The sequence below is a fragment of the Capricornis sumatraensis genome, chromosome 1 (assembly GCF_032405125.1).
Source record: "Capricornis sumatraensis isolate serow.1 chromosome 1, serow.2, whole genome shotgun sequence".
Lineage (NCBI taxonomy): Eukaryota > Metazoa > Chordata > Mammalia > Artiodactyla > Bovidae > Capricornis > Capricornis sumatraensis.
The window spans coordinates 31761415-31788881 of record NC_091069.1 but is presented as its reverse complement, the minus strand read 5'-3'; the positions used below and the strand labels follow the sequence as shown (position 1 = coordinate 31788881).

Here is a 27467-nt window from a genome sequence, read left to right as displayed (position 1 = left end):
TTGAGATTACCTTCCAGGAGCCAGAGGCAAAGGCCAGGCCTCTCTTTGGGCAAGGTTAAATTCTTTACTACACAGTTTGGATTTTCTAATTTTTCGTTTGTCTCAATAATTGTCTTTAGTCTCATTTTTTGTGTTCTTTTTGCTAATTTTCTAGGCCAGAGGGAAAAAGCGACAGAAAGGATGGTTTCCTGCCAGCCATGTTAAACTTTTGGGTCCAAGTAGTGAAAGAACTACACCTGCCTTTCATCCTGGTATGGAAATGGGTTATCTTGTGTTTCATCTTAGGAAGCTTTTTTTTTTTAAACTCAGCATTTCTTAGATTAGCCAATTCTTTGAAAAATATTTTAAAGTTTGTTCTTTCTTTACCTCTGTGAGAACTTCCTTTCTAAAAAGTTCTGTTAGAAACAGCCAGCTGTTCAGTGATGCTTGAACTACATCACTCCTTGAAATTGTCTAATTGCTCTACCATCATACTTCAAAGCAGTTGCTTGGATTTCCAAACTACATTTGGGAAATTCTTGCTTTAGTGAAACAGGGAATAGAGGAAGGAGGGTGGGAGAGAACAGCTAGAGGGAAATGTTAGCAGAATTTTAACATATGATACTAATAGGGAGAATTACTCAATTTGGCTTGTTGCTTTTGTTGTTCTTTCTCTGGTAGTATGTCAGGTGATTGCCATGTATGACTACACAGCAAACAACGAGGATGAGCTCAATTTCTCCAAGGGACAGCTTATTAATGTTTTAAACAAGGATGATCCTGACTGGTGGCAAGGAGAAATCAGTGGGGTGACTGGTCTCTTCCCTTCGAACTATGTTAAGATGACGACGGATGCAGATCCAAGTCAGCAGTGTGAGTAATATCAGACTCTTTACTTCTTCATAGTGCATCAGCTTTAGCGTACAGCACTGCATTCCTTACTTTTCTCAACCAGAATCTTAAGCTGAGCACTCTCAGCGAATGTTTATTAATGTTTAGAGTAAGAAAAAATAATAAGAAACTTCCACAAAATCAAAAGTTATATTGCTTTTTTTCCAAATTCTTTTTTCCTAGCTTCAGACCTTACTGTTAGACTTTATCTGAAAAAAAGTTCTAGTTCTTTCATGAGTTCCTTGGTGTGATAACAGTCTATACTGCGGCTTCTCTTTACACCAGCCTTTTTCAGCTTAAGAGAGAGTAGAGACTAGCTGGCAGTTAGTGTGTTCAGCTGTGCAGAATGACCCTTGTAATGTAGAGGTGCTATTAATTTTGCAACCTTATTTCCCACGTTATTACACATCACCAGGTTAGAAGAAAATTATAAAATTTATTTTACAAATAAAGTGCTTGCAAAAATCTCATTAGGTGATTTTTTTAAGGTAGGTAACTCATGCCACAGAGCTATATGAATTAAGATCTGTTTTACTACTTTTACTGCAGGGATCCATATCTCAATGTATACGATTTGGTATTACATAAAATTTTCTTCTTGATAGTTACCTCACCTTTCTTACACTTGACAGTAAATGTAGCATTAGAGAATAAACAGTACTTGGAAATATTTTTTTAGCTTCATAAAATAGAGGTCACCTTTCCTCACCCTTTTGATCTTTTTGTCCTTCTTAATAAAATACATCATGATTTGTATTTTTATCATTCTTGTGAAATTATCTAAAAGCTTTAGCCTTTCATTTTAACTTAGCTTCTAAGAACATATAAATGGTAACCCAGTCAAAGCTGAGCTGTGTTTACAATTAAGTGCAAGTATTATGAATTTACTTTGTACTGTATCTATCATTTTAAATTATTAGTGCATTATTTTCACTTTAGAGCTTATAAAGATCATTGTGATTTGGAGAGAAGACCGTCCTTTAGATAGAGCAGCTGAATTTCCCAGTCTGGACGTGGAGTCCAGTTTTTTATGCTTTGAATATTCCTAAAAATACCTCAGGGTTTCAGAAGAGGTAGTAAGGAAAATTATAAAACTTGGATTACTTAAACGAAAGACCATTTTTAAATTCTGCTGATGGTTTGGCAGTTTTCAGGGCTTGCCAGTTTGTCTGGTTAATAAACATACCCGAGGTGTCTTTCCTGGGCCTGAGAGGAAGGTACTTTTCAGACCCACTAGGTTGGAAGATCTTGGGCTCAGTGATCCTTGGAGGCATTCTGGTTTGTCAGTGCATTTGACTTTTATAGTGTCTACAATGTAAAGTGATCATGTTCCAAATGTTTTGTTGTTATCTTATTTTCCAATGGTGGAACATATTTTTCCCTTTTAAGTCTTTTATAATAAGAAATATAAGAAAAAAATGAAACTGTTCTAAAGGAAGAACAGCCAGAAGTATATGAGTCAGTGAAAACTAGTTAAGTTTTAGACTATCGTGTGTGTTTCTCAAGCCTTTATAAATTTTCATTTCACTAGGTAGTTAGGATATTTTCTAAAGGTTGAGAATTTTAGTAGTTCAAATTTGTTGATGTTGCATGTAATCAGTAGAATTTTTCTCACCCACTTGATTTGCTTTATGTTCATTTTATCCCTCATTTTTCTTTTTATAGGACCCAGTGTTGTCATCCAGTGTGAAAGCACCCCAGAGACCCACTATCCAAGTTTGACTCTAGCGTGGAGACAGGGCAGGCAGCCCTGATCAAATATCTCCTACACAATTCCTTAGCTTCGTTCTCAAATGTTAGAGCCATTTGTGGTTATTTCTCTGGGTTTCTAATTTACAGTTAAAATTTATTTGTAACAAGTTAAAGGATAGTGGGTCTTTGTGTGGCTTTCCCTGCTGTTCACTCTGGCATCCTTTAGCATTTTTCTCCTTTTTTAATTTGGTAATTGTAGGTCATTAGCATGCATACTGAGTTTGCCCTTACATGGTGGGAGTTCAAACACACAAAGACCCACTATTTGCACAAACTGTTCTTGCTGGTTTGGAATGGGCTGCCACGCTTTTCTAATGTTATTGCAACATGTATATTCATTACAGAATTCAGAACTGCTTATGTTTTGCTGTTACGTTTGTCCTAATCCTGATCACAATGAGCTCTTAATTGGTTCAATATGCGATTTGTCCCCCGATAGGCACTGTTTCCTCTATTACTTTCTAATATGCCACTATAAGTACCAATATTTAAGTTTGTTAAAAGGCCAAGAATTGGAAATATCCGTTTCTCTGTTTTCTGTGTATTTTGGTGTGGGAGTGATGACACTTTGAGGGAGCTCTTCTTACCTCATAGAAGAGGGAAGTGGCCCGCCCTACCCAGCCATATGTGCAAAGCAGGGCGGGTTGTATCTGTTGCGGCTGTCCCAGAATGAGCCCTGCACCGTAGGAGTCCACTGGGGCCTCTGGGCTCGTGAAGATCCTGCTGGTGTGCTGCAGCAGTCAGTTGTTACTTCTTTACTGATTACCTAAAAATGGCTTATTTTTGAGGAATGAAAGGCTCCCATTATTGACTATAAGATATGAAACTTTCCCTACCTTAGGCAGAGAATTTATATCTATACATTTTAAAGTCAGAAATTCATGTTATCTATTTTAATGAGGTGACTCCATATCCCAGGTCACAAAGGGGCACTGGTTGACTTTCTTCTTAATGTATTTAGTAAAGATCATAAGGAATGCTTGAAGAGTTTAAATGCCCTTGAAGCAGGCAGACAGTCTCTATCTAGTTGAGAATGAATTAGAGTGAAGGAAAGCTGCGTGGGAGCTGGCATTCCTCTGTGACCATGAAGCTGCTTTGTGGCTACAGAACTGATTTTACCATTCAGAATTCTCTACCTAATATCTATTCTTCAGCCACATTGGTAACTTTGGCATAGGACTTTACTTCTTTTCCTTGAGCCAAAAACTGCAAGGATAGTAAAACATTATTATAAATGTGAGAGTACTTAGTTGACTTTTAGTGGATAGTATTAAATCATATTTGAAAATCAATGAGAAGATTATGCAATTTAAACTGTTTACAAACTGCAGTGCAATCTACTGTTTCTGAATGTCCAAGTATTATCAGGAAAAGTGTACATACAATCACAGAGTCTTATTTCCTCACAGAGTTCTTTAAGAAGAGTGAAATGTGTTTTTATATCTCTTGAGGCATATTTTGTGCAATATTTGTGTTAATGTGCCTATACATTATGAATGAATGATTTTAGTCATATATTGCCTAAATCGTAACTTTGCAACACTTGAGGAAGAATCAACAGTTTAGTTAGAACTTCACAAAATTTAAATGTTTGTGTTCCAGAATACTTCACATCGTTGGGATGTATGGTGACAGGCATGTATGCTCCCTGAGGCAGGGATTTCTAGTTACTAGACCACCTCAACTTTTAGCATTTGGCATCATCATGATACTTTTATAAAATATGACATTAAATGGAAAGCAATAATATTATTTTACAGGTGGCATAACAGATTTGCCTGCAGTCACTAAAGGGTACAGTGTAAAGACTGGGTCCTTGTAAATTCAGCTGATCTTCTAAATTGTACGGGTTACTTGGTCTTGCCTTTTATTTTCTGAACGTGTTAGTTGGGTTCAAATTCAGGGCAGTTACTTTAAATCCACCTTAAACCCTGAGGTTAGAAATAAGACCACTTAATTAATCACATGGTGTAGTATAACATTCTCTCTTTATAATTTTGAATTTGGGCTTATTTAATACACTGATAAATTATTTCAAAGGTATCTTTGTAGCTCAAATTGCTTCACTTTTACACTGATAACTATAAAGAATGACATTCTGGTAGAGACTAGTGTCTGTAAATCAATATGAAAAGAATATATTCATCAGGTACTATGGACTAAGTCTTATAATGGCGTATTTAAACTGAGTGTCTGGGAAATAAATTTACTGTATTTACAGAAATACCTCTCTCTGTTTCGGTATTTTGTCATATATTTGACAGGAAGTGAAAAGTAAAGGAAATGGTATGACATATAATAATAACTTGTCCTTAAGTGAGCATGCAGTCCTTTGCAATACCTCATATTCAGCCACATGTTTGCTCTCTTCCTCATTCAGTATAAGAGGCAGCTTCAGTTTACTTAGAAAGAGACATTAGAAGGAGTTTATCAGGAACATAGAATTTTAAAAATGGGAGCACAACTGAGCAAATCTGAACCCTGTGGGAGGTGAAGAATCAAAATACATGTTTATTTAAAAATTGCAGTATGTTGTAATCATTTCTACAGTATGTGATTAAACCTGATGGGTTTTCCAGCAATGAAAAAATCAGTTCTAAGACCAAAGCTGATTTTTTTTTTAGAAAATTTGAAAATCTAAATCAATCCTACCTGTTGTATAGTTTCCTCTAAAACTTTACCCTAGGGAGTCATTTTAAAATAATACAGCTATTAAAACAGTATAACTGCTACATTAGTGTTTTAAAATATAATATGAATTCTGATAGTTTAAAATAAAGTAGGGGAAGGAAAAGTAGAGAAAGAAATGCCAATTCCAGTCCAAAGTTTATTTGCCAAGTTTTCTTAGGATGAATTTTACCAAGTTATAAATTCTTGTAAATAGACTCTCTAATGGAAAGACTGAGAGATTTTTGCCTATAGTGGCATTATTGGATGCTGCTGTGATGCTACTGTAATGTAATAAATTATTAAATTGTTGCAAAGTGCTGTTTTTTTGCCTTAAATTTTTATTTTGTGCGTCTTGAAAACTATAATATTAAAGGTATTGAGATTGTGCAAATGCTGGGCACGCTTGGCATGAGGTCATTCGTTTTCATTTTTACAAAATTGTAATATAACTATGCAAGTGTGTTTATTAAAGGGACACAAACTACATTACTTGTATTGTGTATTTCTTTTGAAGCATCCTTTAAAACTTATTTTTAACTGTTTATATTGTAGTCCTGTTTGAATTTCTTTGGAATTTCTCTTTTCCCTTAACGTGGTCTCTTGGTCCAGACCAGCAAGTTGTATTGTAGTACAAGGGACAAAAGAAATTTTTAAGTGGTAATGATTGAGATAGTTTGGTCTAAGATAAGTGTATGTATCTCAAAAGCAAAAGAAATTTTGATTTGAAAATTTCTAGGATAATAACAAAATAAAAGAAAATATCTAGGATAATAATAGACTACTATGTTATTTATAATTTTAAATCCAACTTTAAAAAGATTGGAAGGAATTTACAAGTTAATACTCACTACAAATGTAGACTAAGACGTTTTTAGTACAAAATAATAAGAATCTATATTCAGTAAAAGAAATTCCACTGGATGCTTGGAGGCACCAGAGTTAAGCAGTTTTACACTTCAGTAATCAAGTTGGTGGTTTCACCTTGAGTGAAAAAAAAGTGGATCAAAATCCAACCCATCTGTCAATGTATGATATAAACAAAACGTTTCTTCATCTCTGTAAAGTCTTTCAGCTAACGTATGTTGAGCATTTGTATAAGCGAATGCAGAGTACTAGATCCTGAGAATATGAAAATGAGTGACAAGTGGTCCAGGTCTCAGGTAGGACCTAACTGTAAGAGGATAAGGCATGAAAGCAGATAATTATAAAACAGCATGCTAAATACACTGAGAGAGATTTACTGGGCACCAAGAGAGTACAGGGACTTCCCAGGAGGCACTAGTGGTAAAGAACCTGCCTGCCCCTCCAGCAGACGTGGATTCAATCCCTGGGTCAGGAAGATCCCTTGGAGGAGGGCATGGAAACCCACTCCAGTATTCTTGTCTGGAGAATCCCATGGACAGGAGCCTGGCAGGCTATGGTCCTTAGGGTTGCAAAGAGTTGACCACGACTGAAGTGACTTAGCACGCATGCACACAAGAGAGTATGGAGGAGGAATGCCTGATTCATCTGTAGACTGGTGAATTAGAGAAGACTTCTGGATAAGGCAACTGCTCGATGCATAAGATAAGTAGGAGAAAGCCAGATTGGAGGGTAGAGTGGTGGGGAGAGTGATAGAGACAAGCAGCAGCCTGGATGCCAGAGGAGAGGGGTGACTATAAGCAGTTCATTATTGCTGGAGTGGACGTGGAAAGCCAGCAAGACAAGTTGAGGCTTGAGAGCAGGCCAGGGGCTAAACCAGAGATTCCTGGTCTGGCTGCTCGTTGGAATCACCACCTGGGAGGCCTTTGACAAGCTATTGATGCCTGAGTCCTGATTTAAATGGCCTGAAGTGAGGCCTGGGCATGGGGATTTTTAAAAACTCCTCAGATGATTCTTACGTGAAGCCAAGGTGGAGAAAAAACCATGAAGCAGCATTAATAGTTTCTGAGGGAACACTGGGAGGAGGTGGGGGATTTATGGATTGTGTGGGCAGGTGAAAGGGTCAGTTTGATTCCCAGATTTGTATCTTGGTGACAGGGAGAAATCATGGTGCCACCAGCTACAGTAAAAATCAGTTGGGAGAAGATGAGTTTGGTTTTGACTACAAAGTACCCGTGGGACATCCAGATAGAATTGTCCAGCAGGTAATGAGATATAATTAAGATATACAGCATCAGATGTATATCAGCTGGTGGCATGAATGCATATTGATAGTTTCTGAGCCAGTGAAAGTAAATGAGGTGACCTGGGGAGAAAATCAGAACTTTGAGGGTATCAGGAGTTAAGGGTTGTATAGTGAAAGGAACCCATGAAGACAAGAAACAAAGGTTCTAGGAAAATAAAGAGATTGTTATGCTAATATCACCATTCTTATAAAATAATAAAATTCTACCTATATAACCATTGCTTATATCAATAAAATGAAAAGAGGAAATGTGCTATTTATTGAGTACTTATTAGTCTAGGTATTTTTCTAAGGTCCTTATTACTGTTTTCTTTTTATAGTCATGGAAATTAAAACACAGAGAAGTTAAATAACTTGGTCAAGGTTACACAGATAGTCAGTTGGTAGAGCTGGGTTCAAACCCAAGTGGTTGGCTCCAGAGTCCATGCTCTTAGCTTCTACTCTCCAGTGCTAATATTGCCTCCCATTTTCATAATAATGAAGTTCCTGCAGTACAACCATAGCTTGAACCAATGAAAAGAAGAAAAATCAAAGGCTGCAGTGTTTGTGTAAAATGTACATGCAGAGAAGATGAGGAAGCAAGGGCTGAATATTATAACAAGGATAAGAATCTCTAAGAAGAATATTCAAAAGGATAAAATTGAACATAATCACTTTTTTGGTAACAGCTTTGTTGAAACATAATTTATACTCCATACAGTCTCCCCAACTATACAAATCAGTGGTTTTTAGTATATTCACTGAGTTATGCAGTCATTACCAGAGTCAATTATAGAACATTTTCATCACCTCAAAAAGAAACCAGTATCCATTAGTTATCACCCTCATATCTTCCTAAGCACCCTGCCTCCCATGCAGCCCTAGGCAACCCCTAATCTGTGTTCTGTCTCCATGTTTGCCTATTCTGGACATATACAAATGGAACCATAAAATGTTTGGGGTTTTTTTGATTGGCTTATTTTGCTTGGCATAATGTTTTCAAGGTACATCATGCTATAGGATGTGTCGGTACTTCATTCCTTTTTATGGCTAAATAATCCTCCATTGTATGAATATAATGTTTTCAAGGTACATCATGCTGTAGGATGTATTGGTAGTTCATTCCCTTTTATGGCCAAATAATAGTCCATTGTTATTTATCCATATATTAATTGGTGGACATTTGGGTTTTTACTCTTTGGTTCTTATAAATAATGCTATGTACATGTATGTACAAGTTTTTGCATGGTCATACACCTTCATTTTTCCTGTGTCTGTACCTAGGATGAAATTGCTGGATCAAATGGCTTGACTTTTAGGGGAACTGCCAGACAGTTTTCCAGAATGGCTACTATTTTTTCTTTTATTCCCACCAGCAGTATACAAGGGTTTTTGTTTCTCCACATTTTTACCAATGCTTGTTATTATCTGACATATTATTAAAGCCATCCTTGTGGGTGTGAAGTGATTCCTTGTGATTTTGAATTACATCTCCTCTGTGACTAATGATGATGGAGCGTCTTCTCATGTGCTTGTTGGCCACCTGTATGTCTTTTTTGGAGAAGTGTGTATTCAGATCCTTTGCTTATTTTTAAGTTGAGTAAATCGTTTTTATAATCACTTTAAAAACTGTTTTAAACAACAACAGATTTTGAAAGATGTGCTTAAGAGAGATGTCTTAATGATGTTATCAAAGGCAAAATCCAAGAATGATAAAATGAATGTAATAGGAAGTTGTGGCTGCTTTGAATCATGGCTCTATGAGCTCACCCCTAGGAGCCTTCACCTCATCTGTATAATGAAGAGAGTAATATCTATCTTACAGGTGAGACTTAAGCAATTTATGAAGCACCAGTCCAGTGTCTTAGCATATAGATACTGGAAGTAACAGGTAATGCTTACCAAGCATTTGCTGTATCCTAAGTGATGAACTAAACATCTTGGGTGTGATGGAATATAACTAGTGTCCAGATCTGACTCCAGAGCTTGTGCTTCTAGCCATCCCTCACTAACTTGGAGTTGCTGTTACTTCAAATCACAAAATTAGAACAATCATCATTTAATTCCAAGATATAGGTGAGAAGAGGGTAAAGAGCATTAACAGCTTTAAATGAATTGAGGCTGGTAAAGTTGCATTTCAAGGTACTGGAAGGACCTGCTGCTTTGAAACCTGTCACCAGTGGTCATCTGTTAACTACCATGAAATCAGAGTCAGGCAGTGCTACAGAATTAGTGTGTTCTAAACTTGGCAGTTTGGGGCATAGTGTTATATAGTCAGAAACAAGCTGGAAAACACAGGCTGTATAGTCATACCATTGGGTAAAGTTAGAGGTGTAGCAGTCTGCTTAGTAATAACAAGAAAAAACTATATGTGCAGATGAAACTCCTGTTGCCCCAGGTCAGTACTGTAGCAATGGACGATCTAATACAGAGCGTGAAGGGAACACAGTCTGTTTGAAACTGGCTGTTAGATACACGTTGTTATGTATGTGTAACCGAATAGAAGTTTAGTAAAGGAACCAATGATGTCACAGAGATATAAAAAGAGTTAAAGGTGAATAAGGACCCTGTTGGCTTCTTCAGTGCCTTTGGATTTTTTGGCATTCCAACTATTTCTACTGAAATCTTTTTTTTCTCAAGAATTCAGTAAGCTTGAGGCCAGGTCAGGTTCGTACACGCTATTGCCAGTGTTTCACCCCAAATAGGATTGCCATGTAAGCACCATTTAAAAGGGCCTGGAATTTCAAAGTGTAAGACTTGGATCAACACACCTAGATTTAGGGATTTAGTAGTTCTAAATCGTACAGTAAGTCCCTTAACTACTAAGCCTCAGATTTTCCATATGCTTATATGTAGGGGTCAAATTTGTATTTGTTAATCAGAGGATTGATCAGAGGTTTGTAAATAGTGATACACATGTTGGTTATTTGTACTGTTAAAATTGGAAGTTCTGTGCTGCGTGGACATGAAACTACTCTTTCATGACATCTCTTCATAATATTCTGTACTCTGAATAGTACATTAATTCCCTCAGTTAAGTCAGTGATATAGAATCCAGTCTGGGAGACTAGAAGATAATGCAAAAATCAGCTTCAACTAACTGCTTTTTGAGGCCAGAATCTGCACTTCTGTCTGCTTTGGGGAGGTCTTTGCTGTCTTTTAGGCTTATAATATTTTCCTGTAAATTAAAAAATAACACCAAATTGATTTTATTTTGGTAAATGCAGATCCACTTGCATTTATCATTAGAGCTGCTTTTGGCAGTTCTAGAATGTGTCTGTTTTCTGATAGTCAAATATTTTGCTTTCTGATGGTCTGCAGCATTAGACTATACACAGACAGACCTTTCTGTACTTAAGCGACATAACACCTGATGGCACAGAACTTGACAAGCTCAAAAAACCACACAAGAGCTTAAAAAATGGTTCAAGGATTATTTAAATTTCCAAAAGCAAAACCACAAATGTGTATGGCTTCATGGTGGGAGCATGCTACCCTGCACATGGTTTGCACTCAGTAAATATTTGCCAAGCAGATAAAAGGCTATTCTCTTACAAACTGAGATGTCCAGTAATTTCCTATTGCCTTGATAAAGCTTCAGTATTAAAGGCAGCCTTCAGAAAATGCACCCAGCTCAGTCATCTGGATTTACTGTTAAAATCTCATCTTTTCACTGATTTTCCACACAGTGAGACTGAAAACCATTATGTGACACCCTGGCAGCTGAACTTGGGGACACAGAGAACAGCATTGTTCAGAGGCGTTCCTCTCCTCAGAATGGGCAAGGACCTTTCTGGGACTTTGTGATGTCATCTGAACAAGCCCTCTTTGTGTCAGTCATCACAGATTGCCTTTTGTCCTTCACTTTTTGGAATCTTGGCAGCTATCTGTGAAGATGCCTCATTTTCTTGCTTGCGCTGTAATTTAGAAGAGTGGTTCCCAATTATAGTGGGACACAGAGTTTTCATAATCATTATTCATATTTTGTCTCTCAGTCTCCACATCCTAAAAAACAAGTGTATGTGGGGAGGGGGGACATGGTTGGGGGGGTCTTGTGGCCCAGCCTACCACTCATTATTTGTCTGGGAACTTTGACCTGATAGTAGCCATGATCTCTCATTGTTCCTGCTTTCCCATTCTTCTTGTCTATCAGAAAGAACTTCCCAGGATGTTTTCATCATTTTCTGACTGCCTGTAGTTAACATCTATGTACCGTCTCCTGCAGCTCAGAGTCTATCTTCATATCATCATTTATAAATACTTGTAAAACCTACTACTATGTGTCAGCCACTGGAGACATAGAAGATTGTAAGCTAGATAAAAAGTCCTGTCCTCTTGAAGCTGATATTTGAGTAGGGTAAGACAAAACAGGGAAAAGGCAATGGCACCCCACTCCAGTACTCTTGCCTGGAAAATCCCATGGACGGAGGAGCCTGGTGGGCTGCAGTCCATGGGGTCGCTGAGTCGGGCACGACTGAGCAACTTCACTTTCACTTTTCACTTTCCTGCATTGGAGAAGGAAATGGCAACCCACTCCAGTGTTCTTGCCTGGAGAATCCCAGGGACAGGGGAGCCTGTTGGGCTGCCGTCTATGGGGTCACACAGAGTCAGACACGACTGAAACGACTTAGCAGCAGCAGCAGACAAGACGAGTAAGTATGTGAAATCTTAGAAAACTGAGGCAGGTTAGGGAAAGAAAGTGCTGGGTGGGGAGAAGTGGATGCAGAGGGATTTCAGTTTCAAACGGACTACTCAGATGAAGCTTCTCCGACATGGTGATATGTGAGCAAAGACTAGACAGATGTGATGGGTATCTGGAGGAAGCCCTGTGGACACTTGGAAGATCACTGTAGGTGGAAGGAACATGACGTGCAAGGAGCATGCCTGTGATGCTTGAGGAGCAACACAGAGGTCAGTGTGGCTGGAATGAGGAAGGAGCAAGAGGAGGAGGCAGCGAGGACAGGTATCCACGGAGATGGGGGAGATTTTTTCTTGTGGCCTGATTTTAAGAACTTTGACTTTTGCTCAGAGTGAGAACACCCCATTGAAGGGTTTTGATCCAAAGAGTGTTATGACCTGCTATGTTTTAATAGAATAGCTCTGGCTTGCTAGACTACATTGGGGGTTAGGGGGGATCAAAATGATGGTGGTGGATGAGGTAGGACGTGGTCAGATTATGGACCACTCTGATCTGTTTTGAAGATGGAGCTATAGGTGGACTGAATGTGAAGTGTGAGAAGAGAAGTATCAAAGATGTCTCTGGTTGCCTGAGCAAAATAATGTGTATTCTCTTGTTTATATTCTCATTATATGAGGCCTGTTAATTGTGTTCAAATCTTTCATATTCTTACTAATTTTCACTAAGAGAAAAATATTAAAATATACTACTTCAATGATAGATTTTTTAGTTTTTCTTTTTTCTTTATTTTTTGGGGGAGGTAATTCTGTCAGCTTTTTATTTTAGATTTTGAGGTGCTCCTGTTGGTTGCAAATAAAATAAGAATTATTACATTTTCATGAGTTGTTTATGATATTTTCTTATACAGTGTTTGAAATCCTGTTTTGTCTGTTGCTAATAAATCCCCCCACACACTGCTCTTTTATATTTTGCATTTGGATAGTTTTTTCCCAGTCCTTTATTTCTGTTACTTTACATATTAGGTATCTTTGTAAATAGCATCTAGCTGAATTTTTTTTTATCCAGTCTAGAATCTCTCTTTTAACTGATAGTTTTAAGCTATTTACATTTACTAGAACTGTCTGATACTTATATCTATCTTTTTTGACCTTTTATTTACCATGTATTTGCTTTGCTTCTTTTTTAAAAATTCACATTGAATTTATCCCATGTAGTCATTATTATTATTTTCTAATATAAATAACTTTTTCCACATCATTACTAGTATTTGTGCTCACCATTCTTTTTTTTCCCACTGCCCTTTGCATCTCTTTATTTCTCTTTTTGATTTTTTTCTTACCAAAGTACATCTCTTAATGGTTCCTTTAGTCTCATCTATTAGTTGTAAATACTCTCAAACTTAGCCTGAAAATGCCTTTATATCCCCCTCTTCCATGAAAAATGGGCTTCCCTGGTGGCTCAGAGGGTAAAGCGTCTGCCTGCAATGCAGGAGACCCTGGTTCAATCCCTGGGTTGGGAAGATCCCCTGGAGAAGGAAATGGCAACCCACTCCAGTATTCTTGCCTAGAGAATCCCATGGACAGAGGAGCCTGATAGGCTACAGACCACGGGGTTGCAAAGAGTCAGACACGACTGAGTGACTTCATTCTTTTCTTTCTTCCATGAAAAATAGTATAATTAGAATTCTAGTTTGACAGTTACTTTTTCCCGACACTCCCATTTCTCAGCATTCTTGGGTTGCGTTGTCTACAGCCAGGTCTGATCGCTGTTCCTGTGTAATTGTTCTGCCCCTTCTTTCTTACTGTTTCAACAATTTTTTTTCCTTGGTATTTTGCAGTCTAGGTATGGGTTTATTTTATTTTTTCCCAGGAGTCATTGTTCCTCCTGAATCTGTATAATCATAACTTCCATCAGTTCTAGAAAATTATCAATCATTCTCTCAGTATTATCTCTTCCCATTCTTTTTATTCTCCCTTCCTTGACTCCTATTAGATGTATGTTGGGCCTTGTCATTTCCTCCTCTATATCTTTTAACCTTAATTTTATGTTTTCCATTTTTTTGTCTTTCTGGGCTCTATTCTAAGTAATTTCTTCAGCTCTTTTTCAGATTTACTGATTGTTTCCTCAGATGTGTTTGATCGGCTATCTCATCTATTAATATTACGATAATATTTACCTTTCTGTTCATTTCTTTTTCAAATCTGCCTATTGGTTTTTTAGACCCTACTTAGGATTTCAAGTACATTATATATGTCTTGAGTTATTTTAAACATACATATTTTATACCCCCTTTTGTTCTAACGTTCTTGCAGCTGTAATCCTCAGAATGAATGGGGAGTCTGTCCTTGTTTTTTTTACTATGAACTCAGCTTTAGCAAGACTTGGTTTTTCTATGTAAATCCTGTGGAACTAAGGTTGTGAGAGTGACCCTCCAGACCAGTTGTACGTTTTCTCTGGGAAGCACCCTGAAGGTATCACCAGCCAGAAACTAATTTTTGTGTTAATTCATCAGTTCAGGAGTTCTTGAACTCCACATTTATGTGAGATGCAGCCCAGGCATTTCTGTTCTTTACCCAGCGGGGACTAAATGCTTTCTTGTCATCTCACTGTTGTGGCAGGAGGATTCTTTTCCTAGTCTACCCTAATAGTCTTCAGTATCCTGATGGAACCTCCTCTCGTTAACCAAATCCAGGCAGAAGCCAAGTAAGGAAGGAGCTTACAAAAGTAGCCTTAGAGTTTGGCCTGTTTAGAGGTTGAGAATTTTCTATAAGTGATGAAAGATGTGACTTCACAGATTCAGGAAAAACAGTGACTTCTGGGAAAAAATAAAGCCATACCTAGACTGCAAAACACCAAAGAGAAAAAAAAAATGTTGAAAATAGTAAGCAAGAAAGAGCAGAATAACTACATAGGAACAGCAGTCAGACTTGACTACACACAACTCAACGATAGGCAGTGTTATGAAAAAATAACTGTCAAACTAGAATTTTAATTAAACTATTCATGAAAGGGGGGCAGATAAAGGCATTTTCAGGCAAAATTTGAAAGTATTTACCACTAATAGATGTGACTAAAGGAACCATTAAGAGATGTGCTTCAGTAAGACAAAAGGACGGAGCAGAGCAGGGGAAAGACGAGAAATGGGTCTGGAGAAGACAAAATAGTCTTCCGTTCAGTAAGTATTTCCTGACCTCCATGGGCAAAAGCACTGCCAAGTGTTATATTATAGACTGTGTCAGACACAGTCCCTAACCTCCACTGGGAGAGATGGCCATACTAACTGTATACAGATGGACTACAAGTCACGTTATGTGAAATATTATAATATAGATGCAAACCAGTATCACGGAAACATGAAGGAGAGGCAGTGTGGGAGCAAGTGGGGCAGGGGATGTGAGAGGTTTCCCCAGAGTGGGATCCTGTGAGCTTCCCCTGAAGGGGTAATGAGATGGCTTCTGTGTGGAGATGGGCTGTGGACAGAGCCCAGGACAGAAGCAGAAACAGCCAAGGCATGGCCAGTGCATGCAGGTCACCATGAGCACTGAGCACAGGCCAGGCTGGCCAGAAGGTGGGCGGCACGCTCAGAGGCAGGCTGCTGGTGGATTCAGGAGACTCCGGAGCCTCGTGCTCTCCCTGAGTTAGGACCTCATTCTGCAAAAAAAACAGCAGCCATTGAACATTTCCATCAGGGAGGAAACCTGATAAAAAAATGTAGCGGCTGGCTTGAGCTGTTCGATATAAATATAATGTAAGTCACAAATACAAGCCCATATGTAACTTAAAAGTTTCCAGCAGCTACATTTTAAAAAGTAAAAAGAAACAGATGGAATTAATTTCAATAATTATTTTTACTTAACCCAGCATTATCCAAAATATTATCATTTCAGTATGTGATTGGTGTAACAGTTTCTGTACTGATGCGTTATTTTACCTTCCGGGATGTTTGTACTGGGTCTTTAAAGTCTGCTGTGTATTTCATATTCATAGCACTTCTCTATTTGGACTGGCCAAGGTTCAAGTGCTGAGTAGTCACGTGTTGCTAATGGGTACCATATTGGACAGTGCAGGTGTAGAGGATGGCAGAGGGGTGTATTCTATCCATAAACCCTAATTCCTCAGTTCTCAACAGATTCACTCTCCCCTCAAAACAGAAGGTTCTCTGGTCAAGTAAGTGTGGGGAGCTCTGAGTTCACTCAAACTGAATGTTTCTTTAGAGCAGGATTTCTCAGAGCCTTGATATGTCCATGCACCTTGTGACCCCAGCAGAGAAAGACAGCTTAGCCCACACTCATTTGACCCTGCAGGTCAGGAATGCCAGGAATACATTGTAGTGTTTGCTGGACTGGGGGAAGCAGAGAGCCTGGAGGCAGGCAGAAGCAGAAATGCAAAAGGACACACCGGGAAGAGGAGAGTGACGGGCTGAGGGAGAGACCGGAGGGCTGGAAGCAGCAGCTCATCAGAGGTATCAGGGCTGTGGGCAGGTACAGGAGGATGTGAGCTCCCAGGGGTCTCTGGACTGGCAATGCTGAGTCGTCATTACCTTCACAAAAGCAGTGTCTTGCTGCCATATTTATTAATAAAATGGATAACCAACAAGGACCTACTATGTAGCAAGGTAACTCTGCTCAGTGTTACCTGGCAGCCTGGATGAGAGGAGAGTTTGGAGGAGAATGGATACAATGTTTATGTATGACTGAGACCCTTAGCTGTTCACCTGAAACTTTCACAGCATCATTGGCTATTCTCCAAAATAAAATAAAAAGTTAAAAAACAAAAGGAAAAAGCAGTGTCAGTGGAGCAGTGGGACAGAAACCAGTGACTCTAAGTTGGAGAGGTGACAGAGCCGGGGTTGGGGGGAGTGAATGACAGACCCCTCTAGAGCCATTTGGCAATAAGACTAGAGACGGGTGTCTGAGGAGGGAGCAGCGTCGAAGGAACGTGTGTGTGTGGTAAATACTGTGGTAGGAGGGACACAGGACTGTGTTCATAGACTGGAGGGACCACTGGGGACTGAAAGTGGAAGGGCGGGGAAGGGTCCTGCCAGAGAGGGTGGGTTGGGATTCTGCTTCTGGACAAAGCAGGATCCTCTTGGCCCCTGACACAGGCAGGAAGTACAGGGATAAGTGAGCTGGGAGACAGGCAGGATGTTAAAGGGGCATCATGCCTGCATTTTTTTTTCCCCCTGACATCAGAGATAAGAGCATCTAAAAGCGATGGTAGGGGTCAGCTTAGAAATTTTGAGGATAAACATTTAAGAACCATAAGTAATGAAATGCACAAATGTCAGCTAGGGTGTTAGTACAAGGATTGTCCCACAGTCATCCTGATGAAGCTCACATCATGTATGTTCCAGCGTTAGAAACAATAAACTACCTGAGACAATTCCTGTTATTCACAGACACTGAACAGACAGGCCAATGCTTGGAGGTTTTATCATATATCATTCTTTCCTAAAGTGTGCTATCCTGTTGGTGCCCAACACAATGGCATGCAAAAAGAGGGCCCAGGAAAATTCAATTTATGTTAATGGTTATATGTTTATGGTGGTGACTATTAGAAGAAACATAAACAGCACATCGAACCCATGATTTCCCTAGGTATTTAGCTCAAACATGGACAAAAATGTTATCTAAGTAATAGTAGAGCTGGAATGTGAATGTGGCAGAATATGAATGACCAAGATTTGTAAACCACCAGCGAAGAGGTGGAGCAGCCTTAGAAACTGTTGTCACTGCTTCCACCAGAGCCAGCTGGGTGGTGGGTGATCAGCAACTGTCCCAGGCATCAGCCTCCCCCAGCCTCCTAGCTGCAGAGCCGGGCAGGCAGGGACTTGTCCCCAGTTCTTGCTCATTCCTGCAGGTCTCCCTGCTAGAACAGGGTGAAACACAGTCCCCAGAAAGCTTGAGAAGTTTGAACGTGACCGTGGCACCGTGCTCTCTGCTTGGTACCACCAAATGGAACCTGCCTTAAATCAATTTTTGTTCAACCGTGGGAGTAATTTCTTTTAAGCTGTCAGCAGCACGTGCAGAAAGTAGAACAGCTGTCTTCACAACTCTCTGTAAGGCCCAGTCTCTACAAAACACATAAACATCCCGAAGCAGCCAGATAGAGAACCTCCTGGTCTGGCCTTTTCCACCTCTGTAGCTTTGTGCGGTTGTCCCCGAGCGGGCGTCTGCCTCGATCCAAGCTCCGCCATCTGCAGAGGCCGCTGGCGGCTGCCCCTGCTCCTGCGGCCTCACTCCCCAGACCTTCCTGCTGCCCTCCTGTCTGCCTCCCGGATACACACTGCGACTGCCTACTGCTGTCACTTGCGGGGCCCCTACCTGCTTTTTCTTTTTGTCTGATAAGGGCTTTCTGAGGCCTTTTCCCACCTCCTGTACGTAAGCCAAGCCTTCAGTTTCTAACCCAACGACTGAGATTAACATCACTTCAGTTAGACACTGAGCTCTGCCTGTACACTGATCTGAAGTGAATGCGGTATTTCTCACCCTGACGCCATGCGAGACTGCCCTGGGCCGTCCTCAAGCTCTGTGGCTGCAGAGTAGCCTGAACCACCAGTTCGTTCCCTCGGTTTGAGGTAGTGTTCCTGCTGGGAACTGCTGGGTTCTGGGCACTTTAGGTTTCTTCACTGAGCACTTAACTTTGGGAAATCTAGAGAAATGTTTCTCAAACACTTTTTAAACCGCAGCTCACAGTAAGAACTACATTTTACATCCACAAATACATACCTAACGGAAAATTTTCTCAGGAAGTACTTACCGATCCTGTTTACGTGGTGCATGCTAAGTCACTTTAGTCGTGTCCGACTCTTTGTGACCCTGTGGACTGCAGCCCGCCAGGCTCCTCTGTCCATGGGGTTCTCCAGGCAGGAATACTGGAGTGGGTTTTGCGATGCCCTCCTTCAGGGGATCTTCATGACCCAGGGATCAAACCCGTGTCTCTTATGTCTCCCGTATTGGCAGGCAGGTTCTTTACCACTGGCACCACTTGGGCAGCCCCCTGTATACATGGTAGCTTTGATTCATTTATTAATTTTGTTTTGTTTCTGTTTAAAAAATCAATTGATAGAATGACTCACAAATGGCTCATGACCTGCAGTTTGGAAAACACTGTTCTCAAGCATTTGATTCCTTTAATTATTACAATAGTTTGAAAATGTGTTGAGATGGCAAGAATAGCATAGGTTCTTCACAAGCTCAGCACAGTTTATAGCCTCTTTGAGGCTGTTTCTGAAAATCCTTCACACTGTCTTGACTTCCTTAGAAAGACATTCAGGCCACATTGAGCCATTACAGGCGTTGCTAATTTGTGGCTCTGGAGCACCGAGGCGCCGATGGTGAATCCAGCTTCCGCAGGTGTACACTGCTCTGCTCTCCCAGGTCCGAGGGCCCTTTGGCTGGCCATGGGATTCTTGGGAGGCAATATTTGTAAACTCAGTGCATCCTGCCAGTAGATGTCCCTTTCCTTCCAGGAGAAGAAAATAATATTTTGAAACTCTACCCTGCTTTTCCACAGGGTGTGCTGATCTCCAAACACTGGACACCATGCAGCCGGTGGAAAGGAAGAGGCAGGGCTACATCCATGAGCTGATTGAGACGGAGGAGCGCTATGTGGATGACCTGCAGCTCGTCGTGGAGGTCAGGGCGCCAGGCTCTGCGGGCTCCCTACGGGGTGGGGGCTTGTACCGGGGTGTTGCCTTTGACAGTGGAGTCACCAGCAGCAACAGGCACTCTCACACCCTCAGAATGCTTCCTCTGCCTGTTGGAGGGGCCTTGACGGTCTCAAGTCAGCTCTTGCCGTCAGATTAGGCCATTCAGAATGAGGAGAGAAGAGGCGCTCGGTGCCTCAGTCGGCCGTGAGGTGGCCTTGTCAGGAAGGACAAGGGTACAGGGTGGGTGGGGAGGCCTGAAGCAAATGTGCTGCCTCAGACTTTTCTCTCACGACATCTGCACTGCCAGTCAGATACCTGACATTTCTGACATTTTCATGAAGTTTAGTTGTTTCCAATGGAGTTGTGAGGCAGTGGGAGTGTTCATCTAATGTGTGTATCAGTTTTGAAAACCACTCTGCCACCTCATAAGACCCTCTCAGGGGAGAGGCGTCAAGTTGGGGTCAGGGTTTAGGATGAAAAGCACTGTCCACAGGCGAGTGGAGAGCATTCTCATCAGCATTCCCTCCCCGAAAGGACCTGGCCACCACATCCTCCTCTGCTCTCCTCACTGAGGCTGACACTGAGCCGGTCAACAGAAGGCACAAGCAGTAACACAAGTCAGTCAGCGAATGAAAGGACAATCAGATGCTCTCCCTGTCCTTCCAGAGCGCCTCAGAGCAGGGTGACCTTGTTTCCAGGCCTCTCTCTCTCATAGGAGCATCCAGACATCTTCCGTCTGACTCTGAAACCATAGAGGTTTAGAGATGTCAGTCCATAGACTTTTATCCGAATTCTTGGACTCCAGGTTCAACTCGATAAACATCAGTTTAGAACAGTTTCAACAGAGTAATGTCACATGTATTTTGGAGAGATTACACATGAGCAGAGGTGTCTCAGATGATGTCACCATTTCCTTAAGACTTTTAAAGTCATTCCCTAGTTGTTTAGTGGAAACTAGCTTTGTGACCTTGAGGACATCACTCTCAGCCTTCATTTCTTCGTGGGTCAGTTGGGAATAATAATACCTGACTCAGCATGACCTACATCATCATCTGTGAAGTTAACTGAGAAACCTACACACACATGTGCATGTATGCACACACACATATGCATGTGTGTGCATATCAGAACTTTGTGAAAACTTAAGTTCTATGGATTACCAGTGTAAAGTGTTATCACTTCCCCTTTGGTCAGCCAGCCTCTGAAATCCACATGTGCTTGGTGGTCAGCATTGGGGGTGAGGTAAGGCATTGGTGTTTCTTGCTGCACTTCTCACTAAATGCTTCCAGACTCCTATGGTGCAGTCTGACAACAGTCCTGCTCCCTCAGTTCTGCAGGCCCTCCTGGTGTGGGGTGCTTTATGCCCATGGTTTAATTAACCTGTGTAAGACCTCTAGGAGGTGGGCATGAGACTCTCCTTGATGGGACTGCTGGATTCAGTCCTCAGAATCAGCCCTGAGAGGAGCCGAAATAGCAAAACATAGGGAAAATTTTGCAGTTTAAAATTCAACAGTCTATGTTTATATAAAAGTACCTTGCTCTTCCTGGTTTCTGAGTATGAAGATACCATTTCCTTTAGACCACACAGGCTGTGTACTGCCCTAGAGCTGACTTCCTTTTCTTGTTCTGAATCTAGGTTTTTCAGAAACGAATAACAGAGCCAGGTTTTCTCACTGAAGGAGAGATGGCCTTGATCTTTGTTAACTGGAAGGAGCTCATCATGGCTAACACGAAGCTGCTGAAGTGAGTTGTGAGCACCGCTTTTGGTGGCAGCGGCCACCCCAGCCCTAGGACCACAACTCCCACCTCACTCCCTGCAACTGAGCTGCTTAACAGAGAACTTCCACTGCTTTCCTCTCCCTCAGGCTTTCTATTATTATTTTATGAAATGCTAACTGTAATGTACTGTAAAGTACATCATTATTGAAGCAAAATATAACAAAATATTTGATTAAGTAAAGAAAAAATGAAGTCATTAAACAATACATTAACACATGATTCCAAACCATACTTGACTCTGTATCAGCTAGAGTCAGGAGAGAAGCCACAGCTTATGTCCCAGACATAAGCAGCTGGACCAGCAGTCCTCTTAAGCACAGTGTGAAATTCTATCCCTTATGCCCATGAGGACAGGCTCCTGGGGGCGCTCTGAGCCATCCCACACTCGCTGCTTCTCCCCACTCCGTGAGGTTTAACAGCTCTCTGGGCACAATGTCCACCACTACCTTCACCTCCACACCCGGCCTCTGCGGGCTCTTGCTCCCTTACTTCTCCTGCGGAGAATAGAAATTTCTTTCTTCTTGGTTCAGCTGAAAACAAGTTAGAAAACTTTCAAAAGAAACTTTGCTAAGAAACTAGGCTGAAACCAAAACAGTTCCAAAGACCGAGGAACACCCAAGCGCAGAGTCTTCATTTTTTCTTCTTTGCTCACAGTTCACCCAGGTTGGCTGGACAGGTGGAGCTTTAGGTCCCAACTGCCTCCTTCTCCTGACTTTTTCCCCATAGTGCTAGAGATCTTTAGGTAACTCGCTGGTTGTTATTACTGTTAGTCTCCCAGGATATCCACTGTTCACTGGTGACGGACACTCAGTTAAACAAGAAGTGAGAGAGAGTGTGTTGGTTGCAGGGCGCTGCGGGTGCGGAAGAAGACCGGGGGTGAGAAGATGCCTGTGCACATGATCGGGGACATCCTGGCCGCTGAGCTGTCCCACATGCAGGCCTACATCCGCTTCTGCAGCTGTCAGCTTAATGGAGCAGCCCTGTTACAGCAGAAGACAGACGAACACGCAGACTTCAAAGAATTTTTAAAGGTAACTCCATCCCGGGAACGTAGGCAGGCCAGCCCTGTTGTGAGCCAGGAGGCAGAGGCGTGTGGAAGCCTCTGGGAGGCCTCAGGGGTAGAGACGGGTATGACCATCACTTTCTGTGTGTGCCCAGTGGCTTCAGTCGTGTCCGCCTCTTTGCAGCCCCGTGGACTGTAGCCCACCAAGCTCCTCTGTCCACGGGGGGAGACACAAATATGGCAGAGAATTTTCTGACTGCTTTGAGTTGCCTTTCCTATTGAATTGAATTTTTTCTTGGCTCTGGGACCATTATTTTGCCCATCTTAAATAGCATGTTTTTTTAAGCCTACTTAATGTAAATCAGCTATTTTCTACTCCAAAAAGCATCCAGAATGTTACTTTCTTAATTTTGTAAATTGTTTTTATTTTATACCCATCTTATTCAAAGGAAGAATATAAAATAGCTTACATAAATCGGATCATTCCAGGAGGCAATACAATATCATGCTTGTAACAAGACAGACTTCCAGCTGTGTGGGCTGAAATCCCAGCCCCAACACAGTCCACTATGGAACTGGGGCAACTTTCCTAACACTTGGTGCCTTCAGTCCCTTCATCTGTAACCTGGAGATAATCAGATATTACTTTTAAAGTACTTTAGCACAGAGACCAGCACATAGTAATGCTAATTGTATTTATTTATCTTATTATGATCTCAGGAATGCAAAAATAGTTCAATATAAAGCACTGAGGACAGAACCCTTCAACCGGTGGGAGACAAGGGGTTGCCTGGAAATGAACTAGAAGAAAAGCACAGGAAGAAACCCAAGATCACAGAAACAGACATTCATCAGAATAATTAGATAAATGTAGAATTATGAGTATATGTGAATGTTTTAAAATTATCAATTGTATTAAATATAGGACATTTACCTTCTCAGTTCAGTTCAGTTGCTCAGTCATGTCCTACTCTTTGTGACCCCATGGACTGCAGCACACCAGGCCTCCCCGTTCATCACCAACTACCGGAGTTTACTCAAACTCATGTCCATTGAGTTGGTGATGCCATCCAACCATCTCATCCTCTATCATCCCCTTCTCCTCCCTCCTTCAGTCTTTCCTAGCATCAGGGTCTTTTCAAATGAGTCATTTCTTCGAATCAGGTGGCCAGACTATTGGAGTTTCAGCTTCAGCATCAGTCCTTCCAATGAATATTCAGGACTGATTTCCTTTAGGATGGACTGGTTGGATCTCCTTGCTGTCCAAATCATAGTAAAAGATTTGATTTTTTTTCAAATAGTGATAAAAGTAGCAGTGTAAATAGGACATCAGCATCACCACAATTGTAACAATAGCAAAAATAAAGTGTTTAGTCTTTTCATAAAAGGCATGGTGTTGATTACATTAAAAGTAGATCTAACAAGCTGTGTTCTAAAATGTTGCTTTTTAAAAACACTCAGAAGATATCGAAATATATAGCTTGAGGATGTTTATCTTAGAAACACAGAATATCCAAAAACAGAAGGAGGGGGTGATTTTTAAAGTGGGGAATAATCAGGTAAATTATAGTAAATGTGTTCCTTTTCAGTTGTTAAAAATGATCATCCTAGAGTACTAGCCACTCTGTTAGGTCCTGTACTACTCCTAGGTGTAGAATCAAATCAGTATGGTCCTTGGCCTCCTGGAGTTTACAGTCTGAATGCGAGGTCATAGAGACACTCAAACATGGTACCTCTGCCTTTGTTACTCAGTCCAGATATGGCGTGATGATAAAGAAAGCCAAAGGGGCTTGAACAGGATCACGGGAAGGGAGGGGAGACCCTGGAGTGGAGGAGGCTAATCTGAGTCTTCAGAGATGAGTGTGAATTAGCCAAGGGAAGAAAAAGCAGTAGGACAGTGTCAGCCTGACTCAGCCAGGTGCTCAGTAAACGGTATTGTCATTGATGAAGCCCAGTGATGCGCAGCCAGAGGTGGGGGAGAGCAAGAGCTGCTTAGAAGACAGATTGACGTCAGTCTTGACTCCTAGGTGTGTGGGGAGGAGGCGGGTGGGTGCAGAATGATGCTACCAACTCCAGCAGGAATAGAGGTAGAAGACGATGCTTCTATGACAGAAGACGAGGACTTCATTTTGAGGTATGCTGAGGTATTGAGGTGCCTTTGGAACATCAGATGAAAAGGAGAATAACTCGGCTCCACTGAGGGTCTGGGCTACCCTGTGGGACTCAGCTGTGGGAGACTGTGGGGAAAGAAGACAGGAGTGAGGAAGACAGCTGAGAGAGCATGGTCCTGGAAGTAACAGAGGGAAGGCTCGCACAGCCTGTCAAAACCGCCTTAAGAAAGAGCTGAAAGTATTCATGGGGTCGGGCTCACGAGGTGGGATATTCCTACTGTTAAATTGATGGGTATCATTTTGGATCCTGAGTTTTTAAAAGAAATTCAAAACCTGAAAGCTGTCAAAGTGAGGAGTAGTTCCAGTGTTCCCTTGCTTTTCTTAGGCTCTGATTTCCTCACAAGCCTCTCAATTATTTTGCAGAAGTTGGCATCTGACCCTCGGTGTAAAGGGATGCCCCTTTCCAGCTTCCTGCTGAAGCCCATGCAGAGGATCACCCGCTACCCACTCCTCATCAGAAGCGTGAGTGTCCAGTGGGGAGAAGCAGGGTCCTTCAAGGCTGATGGTCAGGGAGCCTCCAAGCACGCCAGCCGCCTGCCACATGGTCTGACTCCATGTCTGATGCACCAGGCACCAAGTGTGTGTGGGTGTGCCCACAGACACACACACATGTTGTCTGCAGGGATAAATCCTGGACATGGGCAAATAAAAGACATATCCAGGGTCATTTGGGCTGCCTGTCCTCCCCCTTGCCAGGAAGCCTCTGGCCTCTCAGGGTCGTGCGTGTATGTTGTCTAGACAGAACAACACCCTCTAGGTCCCCAGCTGTGGAGCCCATCTTGAGCCCAGACAGAGTGTCTTGTTAGTCCCACAACCTTGGGGTCCAGTCTTCCCCCCAAGATCTGCAGTCATCTACCAACTAAATGCCTAACCTGGTCATCCAAGGAGTCTCCAACTCAGTTTCCTAGACACGTCCCCTCGCTGAGGTTCCCACCTCAGCTTGCTGACCACACAGTCCTACTAAAATTCCATTCACCTTTTTGACACCATGTAGGCCCTTTGAGCCAATAAACCATCTAAAGGAGAAGGCAGACCTTCGAAGGATTATTCCACAAGTAATCATTGAGGTAATTTCAGTCATCTTACAAAGAAACACAGTAGAAATAACATAAAGACTGTTGCTTTTATTGATTATGTCTTGACCACCAGTCTGTAAGCCATGTTAGACCCTGTCAGAACTAATTAGCCACATCAAAACTAATACAGAACTAATGTCACAGTTCTGATACCAGACGGACCCATTAATACACATTGCTGCTGCTGCTGCTAAGTCACTTCAGTCGTGTCTGACTCTGTGTGACCCCATAGACGGCAGCCCACCAGGCTCCCCCATCCCTGGGATTCTCCAGGCAAGAACACTGGAGTGGGTTGCCATTTCCTTCTCCAGTGCATGAAAGTGAAAAGCAAAAGCCCTTACCTGAAATATTTGGGGCCAGATGTTTTTCAAAATACAGAATATAATTCAAATGCTGTGCATTACATGATACCCCAGCAAAGCCTGGGCAGCACTGATAACTAACATGTTAAGAGTCTGAAGTGAAATTAATGAATAATCACTAGACATAGACTTAATTAGTACACCTCTTCAGTTTAAGTCAGGTCTTGCCACCAAATGAGTAATGAAAAAAGCATTAGGCTTTCAGAGTTTTTCACATTTTGGGACTGTGAATGAGGGACCGTGAACCCAGAAAGCCAGACAACAGTGGTCTACAGGTGGGCCCGCCCTTTTCCAAGCAACCACGCAGAGATGCATTCTCTATCCTTTTACCTTCAGAACAGGAGTGTAGAGTCACTTCAGAATGAGATGAGTGCATTTCCCTACATGCTGACATCATGGTTTTATTGTTTTATTCTGTGGCAGGGGATTCACTGCTTTCAGCAGATTTTTCAGAAAGATCAGTGACCCCAAAAACATAATGAATGGTTGCAGAAAATTAACACACTTATCAAAGGTACAGCCAGTTTATACTGGAGGGTTCACCTGGATTACTGGGAGGAAGTAGGGAGGCATCCCTAACCGCCGCCACCCCCAGACCCAGCCAGAGAGCCAACAGAGACCCACAGTGCAGGGCACTTGGTCCATGTAGCACTTGGCCCACCCTCTTGTCCCTGAGTCACCTGTCTCCCCAAGAACTCATGGGCCCCTGAGCCTCTCAAGGGTGAATGACTGTCTTGCTCACTGTTGTATTCCCAGCACCCAGCACCTGGGCTGGTGGGGCAGGTGGAAGACTTAAGACATCCCGCATGAAACAGCCCCTCTCTTCCAGATTCTGGAGAACACCCCAGAGAATCACGTAGACCACTCCTCTCTGAAGCTGGCCCTCGAGCGGGCAGAGGAGCTCTGCTCTCAAGTGAATGAAGGCGTTCGGGAGAAGGAAAATTCAGACCGACTGGAGTGGATCCAGACGCATGTGCAGTGCGATGGGCTCGCGGAGGTGAGGGCTGCAGGCCTGAGCTGGGTGCCACCCGGCAAGCTCTGGGTGGGGAACCAGGCTCATGCCTTCTCCTAGTGTAGACAGTATGCCTCAGCTCAGCCCATACAGACTCAGCATCCTGCCCCCTTCTTGGGTTGTCATTGTCCTTTCTCACAGAGAGATTTATGTTTTGCGTTCTTTGAATTCAGCTGGTACAATCAGTGTTCTGTGGGTTACTAAGTAATCTTTTTCACTGTGCCAGTCTGAACTCTGAAGAGAAATAAGTGTAAGGAGCTTCTGTGTGAAGGTAAATGATTACAGCCACATTCCCACTGGAGAGGTCTGCCACCCCTCCCTCAGGCCCAGGACCTT

The 27467-nt window shown here is 41.9% G+C and overlaps 1 protein-coding gene across 2 annotated transcripts in view; it reads left to right on the top strand.

The window, feature by feature from the left end:
* The window catches only part of ITSN2 (intersectin 2), an 84249-nt gene that overhangs the window by 50769 nt on the left and 6013 nt on the right, over window positions 1-27467 (top strand). For both annotated transcript variants that reach the window (XM_068965962.1, XM_068965954.1), the window contains 7 exons: window positions 155-251; window positions 661-852; window positions 19593-19714; window positions 21365-21471; window positions 22355-22538; window positions 25045-25143; window positions 26949-27116. In XM_068965962.1, the coding sequence (XP_068822063.1) occupies window positions 155-251; window positions 661-852; window positions 19593-19714; window positions 21365-21471; window positions 22355-22538; window positions 25045-25143; window positions 26949-27116 (969 nt within the window). The remainder of the gene's footprint in view (window positions 1-154; window positions 252-660; window positions 853-19592; window positions 19715-21364; window positions 21472-22354; window positions 22539-25044; window positions 25144-26948; window positions 27117-27467) is intronic.